This window comes from Portunus trituberculatus, chromosome 3 (genome assembly GCF_017591435.1).
Source record: "Portunus trituberculatus isolate SZX2019 chromosome 3, ASM1759143v1, whole genome shotgun sequence".
Classification (NCBI taxonomy): Eukaryota; Metazoa; Arthropoda; class Malacostraca; order Decapoda; family Portunidae; genus Portunus; species Portunus trituberculatus.
Genome location: NC_059257.1, coordinates 7,907,755 through 7,925,164, shown reverse-complemented (window position 1 = coordinate 7,925,164; position 17,410 = coordinate 7,907,755). Strand labels below are relative to the sequence as shown.

The following is a 17,410-nucleotide window of genomic DNA, read 5'->3' as shown; positions in this document are numbered from 1 at the left end:
ACACATAAATAGACTGTATTTACCTTTTTGAACATCACAGAAACAACACTTTTCTTGATTGACACAGAAAGAAAAGAAAAATACGAGTTCTGCACATCAACAGAAAATATAAAATTCTCTCAAATGTAAGTAAAAAAAAAAAAAAGAATAACAGAAAACAAAAAGAATAACCGTAGTGCTCCTACACGGTGGAACAAGGCCACGCCAGCCCCCAGGGGAGCAGACCCACACCCACGGTGGGCTAGGGGGGGAGTGGCGGGCCGGACCAGACTACTAGATGTGACACAGACCAACGATATTATTACCGAGATGAGTGGAGATGAACTACAAGCTAGAGAACCATCGCAAGCAAATAGACTCTTATTTAAGTACAGAACTAGAGGCAGGATTATGCATCGGCCAGAGACTAATGCCGAAATGGTCTTGCTTTTTAAATGCATGAGTAGGAACAGTGTGAAGGAGACGGGCGTACGTACAGACAGTGGGAAGAATGAAAGGAAGAGGTGGCCTGGGAGAGGAAATCCTACCTACACTAGAAGTACGCAAATAGGAAAACTTCATGAATATTTAGGATGAATAGTTGTGCAGTCATGACAAACATTATAAATAACAGACTTCACTCCAGCTGTGTCCCCTCCATGCCACTCCACCTCCACAGACACACCCTCCACACACCCCACACCCACAGTAGTGCCAAAGAAACAAAGGGAAAAAATATAAAGAGTCTGCATGCACACCGAGCCTAATGAACGGGTGAGCGGCGGTGAGCGATCCGTTAGTGAGAAGCTGCTGAGTGAGACGACCTTGAGATGCTCTGAGTGGCAGCCCTGAACTGACTTGACTTTGATTGGTCACCAGCGTTAGCCTGGGGAGAGGGGGAGGGGGGATGTCTGCCTGCTTCAGAAATATACATCTAGTAGTGAACCCTCCCCCCGGCTGCCCCAGGGCCAGACGCGAGGCAGGGGGGGAGGGGGAGAGGGGCACACTTAGCCACTCTTGAACAACAGTATTGCCACCTGCCCAAGGTAGAAGTAGATGAAGTGTTTGGTCTCGTGGGTGACGTAGCTGCCAAAGTTACGCCCCACAATGCAATGCCACGTGGGGTTGTACTTCTTGTCAAACTCCTTCTTGATGTAGGCGGCGATGTCCTGCAGGAGACACAGAGACAGAGGGTGAGTGTGTGGCGGTGGCAGTGGCAGCTTTATTTATTTCTTATTTTTTTATGCAAGAGCAGAAGCCAGCCAAGGGCAACAAAAAAATGGAAAAAAAGGCCCATTTCGTTGTCACTGTTTACATGGGAGAGTGTGTGTGTGTGTGTGTGTGTGTGTGTGTGTGTGTGTGTGTGTGTGTGTGTGTGTGTGTGGCAGTGAGTAGCAGTGGCTGGAAGAGTGTCACTGTTTACAAGGGAGTGTGTGAGGGTGAGTGTGTGGCAGTTGGGTGGTTGGGGAACTGTCACTGTTTACGTGTGTGTGTGTGTGTGGCTTCACAAGCCAGAGGACCGGGGTTCGATTCCCCGGCCGGGTGGAGATATTTGGGTGTGTCTCCTTTCACTTGTAGCCCCTGTTCACCCAGCAGTGATTAGGTACGGGATGTAAATCGAGGAGTTGTGACCTTGTTGTCCCGGTGTGTGGTGTGTGCCTGGTCTCAGGCCTATCCAAAGATCGGAAATAATGAGCTCTGAACTCATTCCGTAGGGTAATGTCTGGCTGTCTCGTCAGAGACTCCAGCAGATCAAACAGTGAAACACACACACACACACACACACACACACACACACACACACACACACACACACACACAGCATAGTGTAGTGGTTAGCACACTTGGCTCACAACTGAGAAGGTCTGGGTTTGACTCCCAGCACAACGAGGCAAATGGGCAAGCCTCTTAATGTGTAGCCGCTGTTCACCTAGCAGTAAATAGGTACGGGACGTAACTTGAGGGATTGTGGCCTCACTTTCCCGGTGTGTGGAGTGTGTTGTGGTCTCAGTCCTACCCAACAATCAGTCTACGAGCTCGGAGCGAATACACTGAACATTTTTCCAACCACCTTCTTAATACTGAACTACTTGATGGACAGACAGATAGACAGACAGGCAGACACAGACACACACACACACCTTCTCAATATTGAACTTCTCAATGGCCTGTGTAGCGCAGTCGACGGCGTCCTGCTGCATTTCCTCGGACATGTCAGCATTCTTCACCACGGCTTTGCGATCTGAAGACATCCTGGCCGGGGACACAATGAGGTGAGGTCAAGGTGGGTCACAGAGAGGGGACACTTGCACCATTACTCCACAAGGCAGGTCAGACATAGATAAACTGAGAGATACTGAGATTTTAAAAGCCAGATGAGAATACTGTCTTTAATTCTTAGTACATGGAAATACCGAACCTCAATGAAAGATTAGTTAAAGATCATGTAAAAGGAGAAAAAACCAATAATCACTAAACAAAAAAGACCCTTAGAATTTAGACAATAGACAGAAAAATACCAATAAATTACAGGAAAACGGAAGGAACCAGATGAAATAAACCCAAACCTAACCTAACCTGAACACAAAACACTAAAAACACCTACGAATTAGTACAGGTTAACACACAAACACACACACACACACACACGCAGGAACACACACAAACATATTATTATTTCTTGTTAGTGGTGGTGCTTTGCTCACCACGACACACCAAGCCAGCTGCCAAAACACTTCAAGTCAAGGTCACCAGCATAAAAAACCCACATCACACCCATTCTATTTCCACTATGACCTGGTGCTGTCACTTGCAAGGTCACACACACAGACACACACACACACACACGCACACAGCAGTAAGTCTATGTATTAAAACGCTGGTTAATCAAGAAATTGGTGAGTTTGTGAAGCTGAGAGGGAGTTAATGAGTCCAAAATAAGCCACTCTTTAGCCGAGGTGCACACTGGCTGGGGAGGAGGTGAGGGAAAGCCGAGGTCTGGGGTCTGAGGTCTGCCCTAGTGTGTGTTTGTATGTGTGTATTCTTAACCCCTTCAGTACTGGGATGCATTTTTACCATGAGTTTTGTGTGTGATTAGACCATTTTATTGACATTAGGAAGGGTCTATGGAGGTCAGAAGATTAATAGCCACAGTCTTCACTAGTTTAATCCCCCACATGAGTTTCTGAAGCTGTATAAAATTGCCAAATAGTCACCAGAATGAAGATGAAAACGTGCCATGGTACTGAAGGGGTTAACGGCATTATATCAAAACGGTATATTTTTCTTTGTGTTTGAGTTTATTGGTGTGTGTGTGTGTGTGTGTGTGTGTGTGTGTGTGTGTGTGTGTGTGTGTGTGTGTGTGTGTGTGTGTGTGTAGCTGTAGCACTATTTTTGGGCAATACAAGTGTGTTTGGTGTAGGATGTAGGTGGGAAGCTACTTAGAATTCAATTAAAGTGTGTGTGTGGGTATGTGTGGGTTTGTGTGTGTGGGTTTGTGTGTGTAGTGGTTTGTGTGGGGTGCGTGTGGATGCGTGGGTGTGTGATGAGTTTGTGGGGGTTTGTGTGGGTTTGTGTGTGTACTTGTTTGTGTTGGGTGTGTGGGTGTGTGTATGTGTGTGGGTGCGTTCTGTAAGGAGACAAGGCCAAAACTCACATTGTATAGGGCAAAAAATGACACTAACCCATAATCGACTGTAGTAAGCTAAGGGTGGGGCGGGGTGAAAAATTATGAACGTAACTTGTCAATAAATATTCGTGTCAAATTAACTGGTGTGTTTTGAAAGGCGTGTTTAAGATAACTGAAATGAAAGCTAGTTCCTGGAGTGTGTGTGTGTGTGTGTGTGTGTGTGTGTGTGTGTGTGTGTGTGTGTGTGTGTGTGTGTGTGTGTGTGTGTGTGGACAAGGGAAGAGCAGCAGGGAGTGACTGAGGGAGGAGGGTAACACATTGACTGGCTTCTCTCATAACTAAGTCTTAAAAGCGCTGAGTGGAATCCTTACAAAATGAGACATGGAATATTTCACCAACTTTTGCAATGTAAAGTGAGAAATATTTGGCCGTTTCTTGCAATATACACAGAAAAATGTACGACTTCCTCTTGCAATAAAGAGCGAGAAATATACGACGACACTTTGTATATATTGACAGGAGTGTTTCAACTGGCTTTTGCAATATAAAGTAAGAAATATTTCACCATTTCTTGCAATACAGAGAAAAACATGACTTTCTCTTGCAATATAGTGAGAAATAATAACTACATTTTGTATATATTGACAAGAGTATTTTGACTGGCTTTTGCAATATACAGGTAGAAAGATTTGACTGTTTCTTGCAATATAGAGAGAAAAATACGACTTCCTCTTGCAATATAGTGATGAATATTTCTCCTTTTTGCAATATATAGACAGGAATATTTTGACTGGGTTTTGCAATATACGAGAGAAATATTTAGCTTCCTTCTGCAATATAAAAAAATTTGACTTCCTTTTTGCAATACATAGCCAGGAATATACAATTTTTTTTTTTTGGCAATATACAGCCATGAATACTTTTTACTTTTTTGCAATATAAGAAAGAAATATTTGACTTCCTTTTGCAATATAGAGCAAGAAATAAATGACTTAACTTTGCAATATATAGCCAGGAATAAATGACCGGGATTTTTCAATATAGCCAGAAATAAATGACTTGGTTTTGCAATATATAAAGTTAAAAGGTGGTGGTTGAATGACACTAAATACCATCAGGTGGAGTAAATAAGCTTGATAAAATGTTAAGCTTAAACTGTGACGGACGAAATATTTGTCATTATTTCTTAGCGTTTAGTTAAATCTTTGAGTATTTTTTCCTAATATTTGTCATTATTTTTTAGCGTTAGTTAAATTTGAGTATTTTTTCCTGATTTGTCATTATTTTTTAGTGTTTAGTTAAATCTGAGTTTTTTTTTTCCTAATATTTGTCATTATTTTTTAGCGTTTAGTTAAATCTTTGAGTATTTTTCTTCAAACTTATGCATTTAGTCATTTTTTTTTTATTTATTACAATTTTGGTGCACAGAATTGTCTCGTCTTCCACAAAGATAAAAAATAAATAAATAAAAAAAGAGAATGAAAAAAAAGGAAAATATAACTAATTTCTTGTAATATTATTGATCTTAATGTTTACTAATCTTACACCTTCACTTTGAAAAAATAAATAGAAAAAAAAAATGAAGAATCACCAATCAGTAAAAAAATGAAAAAAAAAAAAAAAAAAAATAGATGTTTAATGAAGAAAACCACCAGTCAAAGCATAAAAAAAAAAAAAAATATATATAATTTTAGTAGAGGTATAGGAGTGAGGTATGGGGAGGGAAGGAGGGTGGGGGTGTGGTGCAGGTGTGGTGCAGGTGTGGTGGTGGTGGGGGGTGTGGCGGCATACCTGGCGAGCAGAGGTGGACAGCAGAACATCTACATCTACCCTAATCGTTGTCTACAAAGCTGCAATTAAACCCAACGCAAGCGAGTTACGAGAGGCCGAGGTGGAGAAAGAGAGTCGTCAAGCCTACAGAAATATTAACCATTAGGCCTACAGACACATTAACTCTGGGGTCTGCCTGGGTCGGTTCTTAGTTGACCTTTCTCTTGATTGAATTAATTATTTTTATTACTAAGAAGAGAAAAGAGAAGAGAGAGAAATAGAAAAAGTTTACATCATCATTATTATTATCATTATTATTATTATTATTGTTATTTATTACAAGACAATCATCATCATCATCATCATACACTGGCAGCCTCAAAAAATGTAGAAAAGCAAAAAAAAAAAAAGAAAATGGATATGAAAAGAAAATGGCCTAAACTATAAAAATTAAATAAAAAAAACATGAAAAACAAAGAAAATAACAGGAAAATTATATATATATAAAAAAAAAAAAAACTCAAAGATAAGAGGAAAGATAGCAAGAATATTAAAGCTAGTATTAATAAAGATAGATGAATATTAAAGACAGCAATCTATTTATTCATTCATTCATCTATTTCTATGCAAGAGGTGAAGTCAGCCAAGGACAACAACAACAAACAAATTAAAATAAATAAATAAATGAACGAATAACTGAATGAATAAATAGGGAAAAGTTAGAAGAATAAAGATAGTAATAATATTGAAGATAAAATAAATAGGAGAAAGATTGTATTATTTTAAAGACAGAGTGAATAAAAAACTTAATATAGATACAGAAAAATGGAAAATTAGAAAAATTGTCCAAAAAAAAAAAAAAAAGGGAAAGGAAAAGAAAAAAAGGAAGAAAAAGGAAAAGGAGAAATGAAAGGGAAGATAAAAATAGAAAATGGAAGAGAAAAGGAAGAAAAGGAGAAAAAGGAAAAAAGGAAAAAAAAAAAAAAAAAGAAAAATAAGATGAGAAAAGAAAAGGAAAGGAAAAAAGGAAAATAGGAAAAGATGAAAACAGAAAAATAGGGAAAAAAAAAGGAAAATAGGAAAAGATGAAAAGAAGAAAAATAGGAAAGAAAAAGGAAAATAGGAAAAGATGAAAAAAGAAAATGGAAAAAAGGAAAATAGAAAAATAAGAAAAATAGGAGAAAAAGGAAAATAGGAAAAGAAAAAAAAGGAAATAGGGAAAGAAAAGGAAAATAGGAAAAGATGAAAAAAAAGAAAATAGGGAAAGAAAAAGGAAATGAAAAAATAGGGAAAGAAAAAAAGGAAAATATGAAAAGATGAAAAAATAGGGAAAGAAAAAAAGGAAATAGGAAAAGATGGAAAAAGGAAAATAGGGAAAGAAAACAGGAAAATAGGAAAGAAAAAATAGGGAGAAAAAAGGAAAATAGGAAATGAAAAAGAAAAATAGGGAAAGAAAAAGGAAAATAGGAAAATAAGAAAAAAGGGAAAAAAGGAAAATAGGAAAAGATGAAAAAATATGGAAAGAAAAAAAGGAAAATAGGAAGATAAAAAAAAAGAAAAATAGGAAAGAAAACAGGAATACAAAAGAAAAAATAGGAAAAAAAAGGAAAATAGGAAATGAAAAAAAGAAAAATAGGAAAGAAAACAGAAAAATAAGAAAAGATGAAAAAGAAAAATAGGAAAGAAAAAAAGGAAAATAAGATGAAAAAATAGGAAAAGATGAAAAAAAGAAAAATAAGGAAAATAGGAAAAGATGAAAAAAAGAAAAATAGGGAAAGAAAAAATAGAAAAATATGAAAAAATTGGGAAAGAAAAAAAGGAAAATAGGAAAAGATGAAAACAAAAGAAAATAGGGGAAAAATTGGAAAATATGGAAAAAGAAAATGGAAAGAAAAAAAGGAAAATAGGAAAAGATGAAAAACAATAAAAAGGAAAAACCAAATACAGAAAAAAAAAAAAAACAGCATTGCCAATTCTGACACAAATACACACTCCTAAAAAAAAAAAAAAAAAAAAAAAAAAAAAAAATGCTGGAAAATGCAACAATAAAATTAATACACAAAAATACAAAACGCATCGAAAAAATACAAGTAAAAATGTTAAAATATTAATAAGAATCGAAAAAATGTACCAAAATTTTACATCAAACTTGAAAAAAGAGAGAGAGAGAGAGAGAGAGAGAGAGAGAGAGAGAGAGAGAGAGAGAGAGAGACTAAAAGAACAAAGACATTCAAGAAAATGAATAAAAAACAAAATCACTGAACGAAAACTAAAGAAAATTGTCAAAATAAAAAACTGACAAATTATCTTAAAAAAGCGACACATTATCTTATCTCTCACTTTGTTCAAAATATGCCTTTCTCTCTCTCTCTCTCTCTCTCTCTCTCTCTCTCTCTCTCTCTCTCTCTCTCTCACTTCCTTCCTTCCGTACTTTCTCTCTCTCTCTCTCTCTCTCTCTCTCTCTCTCTCTCACACACACTTTTTCCCTTCCTTCCGTGGTTATATTATTCTCTCTCTTTCTCTCAATCTTCTCACTTATTCCCTTCCTTCCGTATTTTTTTTTTACTCTCTCTCTCTCTCTCTCTCTAACAAGGGAAAATATGAACAAGGGTAGGAATGAGAGAGAGAGAGAGAGAGAGAGAGAGAGAGAGAGAGAGAGAGAGAGAGAGAGAGAGAGAGAGAGAGAGAGAGAGAGAGAGAGAGAGGGTGGGGATTTTGGGGGGAGCAGGGAACTATGAGGGAGAGGGAGTGGCTAGAGGAGGAGGAGGAGGAGGAGGAGGAGGAGGAGGAGGAGGAGGAGGAGGAGGAGGGTACGGAGGAGTTATGAAGAATTGGAGGAGGAGGAGGAGGAGGAGTGCGTGGGTTGCATGTTAGTTCGGTTTGCTGTCAATGCAACGTGGTAGAGGAGGAGGAGGAGGAGGAGGAGGAGGAGGAGGAGGAGGAGGAGGAGTGCGTGGTGGTGGTGCTTGTGGTGGAGGTGAGGAGAGGGCAGGATAGAAGAGACAGGGAGGAGGAGGAGGAGGAGGAGGAGGAGGAGGAGGAGGAGGAGGAGGAGGGAGCTAGACCGAGAGAAAAAATGAGGATGAGGTAAGGGAGGGAGGGAGGGTGGGAGGAGGAGGGAGATGAAGGAAAGGGAGAACATGAAAAGGAGGAGGAGGAGGAGGAGGAGGAGGAGGGATAAGCAAGGCAAAGAAGAGAGGGAGGAGGAGAGGGTGGAGTAGGAGGTCGAGGAGGTGGGGGGAGGAGGGAGGATGAGCAGAGAAAGACTGAAGAGGAGGAGGAGGAGGAGGAGGAGGAGGAGGAGGAGGAGGAGGAGGAGGGTAAGAGCACTGTCCTCCTCCTCCTCCTCCTCCTCTACCCTTACCCCCATCCTCCAATGATCCACCCGGCAAACTCCTCCTCCTCCTCCTCCTCCTCCTCCTCTTCCTTTACCAATTCTACCCTCCCTCCCTCCTCCTCCTCCTCCTCCTCCTCCTTTTCCCTCACCTGTCATTAAGCGGGTAATTAAGACAGGTATGAGGTGACAGGTAACCCTAACACTGTCAAAAAACAAGTAATAGTAATAGTAATAGTAATAGTAATAGTAATAGTAAGACTGTCAATTCAATCATCAATGTTTATGTGAAAAATCTACGGTACGTTTTATCTATTGCAATATTAACGTGGTATTGTAACACTGTATTCCCTACGGTACATTGCATAGCTGGTGCTCCTGGAAATACAAATAAAAATAAATAAAATAAAATAAATAGGTTACATGTCCAAAAAAGTAATTAAAATGATAAAAAAACGGGAGAAATAATAATAGAAATACAATAAGAGCAAAAAAGACAAGGGTAATTTATGACAAACTAGTATTAATGATGTCCAATAACCTGGCTCTCTTACACCACACGTATTAGAAAGAAAAGTATTAGTGGATGAGGAAGGAAATTACGTGAGATAGAGACAAGGAAGGAGAGAAACAGCATACCTGGCGGGAGAAGGCGAGGGAGGGCTGGAGGAGGGGGTGACGTAAGTCTTATCTTCACGACGGCCACGGCCAGACTGTCTCCCCCGCCGGCCGCCGCACCCTCCCATTGGTCGGCTGCCCCGCGTCTTCTGGCCGCGTCTTCTGGCGTCCCACAATGCATCTGGTTAGTGCGGGAAATTCAAAGGGGGCGTTTTTTCCAATCATTTCCCTATTTCGATTAGCAATATGTTCCATTTTCCTTATTTTCGTAGAACTAAGAGATCATTTTTTATCCTCACCCATCGTAGTGAAGGATGAAAAAACAACGTAAATGCTGGAAAATGCTCGGTAAACTGCCACCCTCTCCCTCCCTCTCCCTGCTCTCCCTCTCTCCCTCTCCCTGACATCTGCCTAACAATGTCACACCACGCCGTTACAAATATATATCCCAGCGTGTTTCTGTCACTGTAACACGTGGCGCGGGTTACAGTGCCCTCTAGCTAACGTTTCCAAAGGGGGAGGACTGGATAGGAGGTGAAGGAGAGGCGTTAATGCGTTCTAAAAGAGGATAGACAGATAAGGAAGCGTGGAATGCAGTGAAGAGGCATAGAAAATGAGGAGATAGAGAAAAGAAACGAAGATACGGATAAATTGAGGTTATACTATGAAAGATAATGACAAAAGGATAGAAAATGATAGTGAAGATAGGAAGATGACGATAAGGAAGAATGGGATAGAATGCAATGAAGAGGGATGAAAAATAAGAAATAAAAGAATGAAATAAGAGAAGATAGAGAAAAAGAAGAGGTTACACTATAAAAGATAGGAAGAGGCAGGAAATATTGATGAGTGAAAGAGAAAATGCTAGAAATTAATAGACAAATAAATAAAAGGAAATTAAAAGAAGAAATTACGAAAGATAAGGAAAGGAAGAGAATAAGATAATAAAGATAGACGTGATAAAAAGAGGGGAATAGAACTCTTGATAATTAAGAAATGGAAGAAAAAAAAGTAAAGAAAGAAAGATAGAAGGAAGAGAGAGAGAGAGAGAGAGAGAGAGAGAGAGAGAGAGAGAGAGAGAGAGAGAGAGAGAGGAATAAAAATAGAACAGGGAAGGGAAGATGGAAGGAAAAAAATAAGAAAAGAATAAATAAGAAAAAAATAATGTGTTTTTATCAATCGTGTGTGTGTGAGTGTGTGTGTCTATGTGTATGTGTGTGTATGTGTGTGTGTGTGTGTATGTATGTTAGTCAGTCGATCGATTAGTTAAACCAGGCAGCCAGTCAGTCAATAAGACAGTCAATGAGTCAGTTCCTCTCTCTCTCTCTCTCTCTCTCTCTCTCTCTCTCTCATACATAATACCAAGGGTCACGCCTCGCCGGGATAAGGGACGAAATAACAACGCGTACCTTTCAAGATGACCTGTTATAGGGTATCTTGACCTCACCTGACCTTAAATGACCTGACCTCACCTAACTTTGACCTGGAATGACACACCTTGACCTGACCTGACCTTACCTGATTTTGACCTGTATGACACACCTTTGACCTGACCTCACCTGATTTTGACCTGTATGACACACCTTTGACCTGACCTGACCTTTCCTGATTTTGACCTGTATGACACACCTTTGACCTGACCTTACCTGACCTAACCTAAGCTTCCTCTGACCTTGCCTAATCTGACCTTATTGTGAGCTGACCTTGTTTGAGTTAAGTTAGTCTGTCATGACCTTATTGTTTGGCGTAATGTAACCTGACCTATTTCTCTCTCTCTCTCTCTCTCTCTCTCTCTCTCTCTCTCATTCCTACCCTTGTTTATATTTTTCCTCGTTAGACAGAGAGAGAGAGAGAGAGAGAGAGAGAGAGAGAGAGAGAGAGAGAGAGAGAGAGAGAGAGAGAGAGAGAGAGATAAAATAACAATAAAAACAGCTAAACACAAAACGTATAGATAAATAAAAGATAAATAGATAAAAACGATAGATAAAATAAAAACATAGATAGATAAATAGACAAATAGATAAATAACACAAATTTAACAGTACATTTCGTGACTTACTTGATCTATGGAGTGTAAAAGTGTTCTAGTGAATTAATTAGCGGGAAATACAGGTAAAGGCAGAACATACAGGTGACTCACGTGCAGGTTAATGAGGGAAACAACGAGAACAGGTGTAGAAAGCAGGAAATGAGCGGGAAAAACGTGATAATTTAAAAGTGGCAAATTTATGAAAGGGAATAGAAAACGGAGGTTGGAATAAGGGAAGTGAAGGAAATGGGGAAAAAAATGAATACTTGTTCTTATATAGTGGAAAAATTATGAAGAAAGGGAGAGAGAGGGGAAAATGTGATGAAGGTATGAAAGTGAAGGAAAAGAATGACGATGAAGGAAAATAATGAAGGAATGATAATGAAGGGATGATAATGAAGGGAAATATAATAAAGAAGGGAAAGAAAAGGGAAAATATGAACGAAAATGTGAAAAAAAGAATGATATTGAAGGAAAAAAAATGAAAAAAGGAAAATATGAATACGAGTCCATGGAAAGAAAGTCGAGTGAAGAATTATGAAAAGAGAAGGAAAATAATGAAAAAAAACGAAGAAAAATGAAATTGTTAATAGTGACTGAACGAAAAAAAAAACAGCACCAGTGAAGGAAAAGAAAAGGGAAAAGAAAAGAAAAGGGTAAAGAAAAGGAAAAAAACACCATTAAACGAAAAGAAAAGGAAAAAAAACACCATTGAACGAAAAGAAAAGGAAAAAACACCATTGAACGAAAAGAAGAGGAAAAAAAACACCATTGAACGAAAAGAAAAGGAAAAAAACACCATTGAACGAAAAGAAAAGGAAAAAAATACCATTGAACGAAAAGAAAAGGGAAAAAAACACCATTGAACGAAAAGAAAAGGAAAATAACACCATTGAACGAAAAGAAAAGAAAAAAACACCATTGCACGAAAAGAAAAGGAAAAAAAACCACCATTGAACGAAAAGAAAAGGAAAAAAAAAACACCAGTGAACGAAAAGAAAAGGAAAAAAAACACCATTGAACGAAAAGAAAAGGAAAAAAAAACACCATTGAACGAAAAGAAAAGGAAAAAAAAAACACCATTGAACGAAAAGAAAAGGGAAAAAACACCACTGAACGAAAAGAAAAGGGAAAAAAAACACCATTGAACGAAAAGAAAAGGAGTGGAAAAAAAACGAAGAAAAATGATAATGTTCACAGTGACACGTAGAAAGTAGTGAATGAGTGAAAAGAAAAGAAAAATATTGATAAAAAGTAAGAAAATGAATAAAAAATACCGAAAAATAATGACAGTGAACGAAAAAATAAGGAAAAAAACGAAACATTATGAAAAAAATATTGATGAAATTTTACTTATAAGGAAAAAGAAAATAGAAATAATAAGAAATAAAATAAAATAATGAAAAATAAATAATAGAGATCCATAAATGACAAAAGGACAAAAGAAAACGGGAGTAAAGATTATACCACTCTCTCTCTCTCTCTCTCTCTCTCTCTCTCTCTCTCTCTCTCTACTTTTCCTTCCTTCTGTATTTATTTTCTCTCTCTCTCTCTCTCTCTCTTTTCCTACTTTTCCTTTCTCCTGTATTTATTTTCTTATTTCTCTAGTATTCTCTCTCTCTCTCTCTCTCTCTCTCTCTCTCTTTTCCTACTTTTCCCTTCCTCCTGTATTTATTTTCTTATTTTCTCTAGTATTCTCTCTCTCTCTCTCTCTCTCTCTCTCTCTCTCATGCAAGACTGAGCTAACTACACGCTATGAAAATTACAATGTGGGATGTCACCATTTTGCCGAGAGAGAGAGAGAGAGAGAGAGAGAGAGAGAGAGAGAGAGAGAGAGAGAGAGACTTGGAAACATCTTATTGAATGATACAGGAGAGAAAAGACACATTCGAGAAAACCTGAGTCAATTTTTTACACTTGATCCTAAAAAGAGCGGCTAGTAATAGGATCGAAACCTTTATAAGCGTGTTGTATCCCTTGTCATAGTGTTCAAGTCTACGTAATGGGTTTGGATTCTTTAAAATAGAGTTAATTGCTTTTCTATGGTGTTAGGTTCTTTATAATGGCGTTGAATCGTTCATAGTATTCCTGAAACCTTTATAATAGTCTTGGATTCCTTATCATAGTTTTCAAGGTTACGTAATGGGTTTGGATTCCTTATAGAAGGGTTGAATGCTTTGCTATGGTATTGGATTCTTTACAATGGTGTTGAATAGTTTATGATGTTGCTGAAACCTTGATAAGAGCCTTGAATTCCTTATAACACTATTAGAACCCTCATGCTAGAAGTAAAACCTTTTGTAATGTAGTTCTGATCCTTATAATGGTGTTTAATCCTTTAAAGTAACGTTGGAATCTCTGTATTAGTGCTGATCGAGGCGGATAATCTTATATACTCCTTGATTCTATTAGCAGCGCGGTGTAACAGCTATAGATGACTGAAGAAGTAGGGTAAGCATTGCCGCGTTGCCTAACATCGTTCCTTCATGCAAAAAGGTTTAATCTGCCTGAGCAACGGGGTCACATAACGCAGCTTTTAGTAAGGAGTTGAAAGCGCCAATATTTCTTTTATTTAAGAATGGAAAACTGGTTATGAGCAACAAAAAAAAAAGAGAGAAAATAAAAGAAAAACAATACAAAAAGGGCCCACTTAGTTCCCAGTTCCCTTGCAGGTTCGAGAGTGTTAGCTAAAAAGGATAAATGTCTTGAAACCTCCCTCTTAAATGAAGTCAAGTCGTAGGAAGCTGGAAATACAGAAGCAGGGAGGGAGTTCCAGAGTTTACCAGAGAAAGGTGTGAATGATTGAGAGTACTGGTTAACTCTTGCATTACAGAGTTGGAAAAAATAAGGGTGAGAAGAAGAAGAAAGCCTTGTGCAGCGAGTGTGGGGGGAGAGGAAGAGAGGCATGCAGTTAACAAGATCACAGCAGTTAGCGTGAAAATAGTAGTAAAAGATAGCAAGAGATGCAACATTCCGGCGGTGAGAAAGAGGCTGAAGACAGTCAGTCAGAGGTGAGGAGTTGATGCGACGAAAAGCTTTTGATTCCATCCTATCTATAAACACCTTGCTCTCACCACGACAATTTTCAAGTCTCCATGAACGAATATCTGGGTTTTCAAGACAGTTTCTTCTTACGATCAAATAGAAATCTTGTAATCAATCAAGCAGAACCAAAAAAATACCTTTAGAAACACGAGTATATTCCACTAGAGCCTTTGCAAATAGTCTTGGTGAGAGCAGAGCGTTTCTCAATACGGTTTTGAATGAGCATGGCGAGGAAACAGCAGATGAGGCAATAAGGCAGTATGTATTTATTTATTTATTTTTTCCCTATTTATACCACGTGGGCTTTTCACGGGAATTTCTGGGCTACTGGGGATACCGTTGTCTCGAGTGAGGAAGCCCAACCTACACTCGGACCGTGGACAGGATGCGAACCCGTGGGCCTGGAGACGCCTCGGACCTCAAAGCACGCATCCTTCCACTGTACCTCGGCAATATTTTGACCCTAAGTCTACTAGAATGCTAAGATTGTGATAATATAACAGAGACACTTCAAGAATACACACAACTTATCAAAAATACACTAGCAACACCTGTCAACACTTTACAAACCCATGTCAACTCCCGCCAGTGGATTAAATGTATTAAAAAAAAATATATAAATGAATTAATTAAAATAAATAAGAAGGAGGCATTTTTAGTCATTATAATTGTCAAAGTGTGTGCAGAACTAAAGAAAATGTCTCAAAATTGGTTAGTAATCAGAGAGGAACAAACCAAATAACAAGAATACTGTTAATTATAAAGAAAAAGGGGATCTGAAAATAAACTAACTACCCTTAAAATCACTACGTCTTTTTTGAGTTGAGAGAAAACGGAAACATTATAGCAGAAACACAAATAAAGTGCAATAAAAGTGTTACGTCACCCAACACTCGACGAGACAAGACTGATCAATACAATAAAAGAAAGAACAAAGGAAGGAAAAGAGGAAGAAAGAAAGAAAAAGGAAGATGAAAGGAAAAGAAAAGAAAAAAGAAGGAAAAAGGAGAAAAAACAGGTAAATCTGGAATAACAACACGTAAAATGAAAAAAAAAAAAGAAAAAGAGAGAGAGAGAGAGAGAGAGAGAGAGAGAGAGAGAGAGAGAGAGAGAGAGAGAGAGAGCTACACTACATACAGACAGACAACCACAAGCTAGACACGTCCACAAAACCTGCAAAACGTAATAATAGTGTGCACGTGACAATTGAGGTTAAAATCTAGCATGGTGTTGCCTCTTGCACATTGAACCTGTTAGCCACCCATTACCGCCACGCCCTCCCCGCCCCTGCCCCTCTCTATCATCAACACCGTGACGAGAGAGAGAGAGAGAGAGAGAGAGAGAGAGAGAGAGAGAGAGAGATGTGCATATAGAAAAAAAATAATGACAAACAGATAGAAAGAATTAAAATAGGAAAAAATAAAGAAAAATTACAGAGAGAGAGAGAGAGAGAGAGAGAGAGAGAGAGAGAGAGAGAGAGAGAGAGAGAGAGAGAGAGAGAGAGAGAGAGAGAGAGAGAGAGAACGATGTATATATAAAAAAAGACAAATAGACAGAAGAATAAAGACTCAAAATAAAAAAAAATGAAAGAAACCATGAAAACAGAGAGAGAGAGAGAGAGAGAGAGAGAGAGAGAGAGAGAGAGAGAGAGAGAGAACGGGGAGAAGGAGGGAGGGAAGGGGAGTGTAGTTTGCAGGCTTGGAGGAAATCTGGCGTCATTTTAAGCGGTGCGCGTTGGCGACTCACACGTTCGTTGTCTCAGTGCATATTGTCTCTCTTCCCACAATCCCACACGCTTCCCACGGGCGGTCCTGCGGCGTCTAAGGAGTCAGGACGTTAAAAAGCACTGTAGGACTCTTTATTTTGTTAGGATTCTGGATTTAAGTCTAGGAATCCTGTGCTTGTTGGTATTTCCAGGTGAAGTTCGAGATCTGGGTTGTCTGGCTGCCACTTCGCCTTCCAGTACCTTGACGCAGCGTTCTGTTGTGATAAATGACTGGAATTTTATCTTAAGACTTGAAGCATTTAACTCCAGTCGTCAAGATTTCCACATTATCGTTCCTGGATTTGTCTCTCGTTCAGATTTCCAGGATCAGAGAAACCTAACATTTTGTCAAGTCTTCCTCTGATTTGAGAGAAAAAAGGATAAGATTTCCAGTGAACCTCCAGCAGTGAAAGAACCAAAACACACTGTCAAAGGCTCCAAAGTGTTTCAAAGAGTAATGATCACTGGCAAGAAACACACTGTCACGGGTTCCAGTGTTTGAAAAAAGTACTGGATCACAACTAAGAAACACTGTCAAAGGTTCCAGTGTTTGAAAAGGTACAGAACACTACCAAAATACACTGTCAAAGGTTCCAGGGTTTAAAGAAGTACTGGATCACAACTAAGAAACACTGTCAGAGGTTCCAGAGTGTTCCAAAAGGTACTGGATCGCTTTATTTTTTATTTTTGAGGTTCGAGTGAATAAGTGAAGCCAAAAGGAAAAAAAAAAAAAAATAGACTGAGACACTTTTCCATCTTCAATCTTACAATCTTCACCTTCCTGGAAACAACGAAACTACAAAAAACCTCACATTCATAACATTTCCAAGACGAATTCACAAAGACAACTCGAAGATCTTCCCAAAGGCTTCCAGACCCTAAAAAGGACACACTGTGGGTTCAAAACACATCATTAAGCTTCCAGTCCACCAGAAGGCATTCCAGGGCTTCTTTCACCACAACAAGAAGGTTTCCAGGTGTTTTTTTTAAGCTAAGATTTCAATAGTTTATCAGTTCATCTTCAGTTCCTCCAAGACGAGTTTATAGAAGCAAATCCAGGAGTAATAAGAGGATTCCAGTGCCCCTTAAGAGGATTCCAAGGACATTCCAGTACTACTCACGAGCTGGAAGGATAGAAGGACGGATGGCGTGGAAGAACAGTGTTAAAAGTAAGAATTAAATTGTTTTACTTAGATTTATTTTGAAAAAGTTAAGTATTTGTTATCATTTCCTTGTTTTCTA

The 17,410-nt window shown here is 38.6% G+C and overlaps 1 protein-coding gene across 2 annotated transcripts; it reads right to left on the bottom strand.

Moving 5' to 3' along the window:
• Positions 1 to 9,499, bottom strand: LOC123507904 (dynein light chain 1, cytoplasmic). 2 transcript variants are annotated; one of them, XM_045261225.1, is made up of 4 exons: positions 9,351 to 9,423; positions 5,399 to 5,457; positions 2,121 to 2,232; positions 1 to 1,148 (listed from the first exon to the last, which is right to left on the bottom strand). In XM_045261225.1, exons 2-4 carry the CDS (start codon positions 5,425 to 5,427, stop codon positions 987 to 989), a joined length of 303 nt encoding a protein of 100 aa, XP_045117160.1. In that variant the 5' UTR covers positions 5,428 to 5,457; positions 9,351 to 9,423; the 3' UTR covers positions 1 to 986. The 2 variants fall into 2 exon arrangements, with proteins under 2 accessions (XP_045117160.1, XP_045117150.1); XM_045261215.1 differs by lacking the exon at positions 5,399 to 5,457 and having other exon boundaries at positions 9,351 to 9,499.
• Positions 9,500 to 17,410: the final 7,911 nt, after the last annotated feature.

Excerpts from the sequence above, each read along its gene's own strand:
- LOC123507904 (XM_045261215.1), bottom strand. The coding sequence starts at position 9,457 with ATGGGAGGGTGCGGCGGCCGGCGGGGGAGACAGTCTGGCCGTGGCCGT. Across the intron at positions 2,233-9,350 it reads CCCTCGCCTTCTCCCGCCAG|GATGTCTTCAGATCGCAAAG; the intron begins GTATGCTGTTTC and ends GTCCCCGGCCAG. Across the intron at positions 1,149-2,120 it reads AGAAGTTCAATATTGAGAAG|GACATCGCCGCCTACATCAA; the intron begins GTGTGTGTGTGT and ends TGTCTCCTGCAG.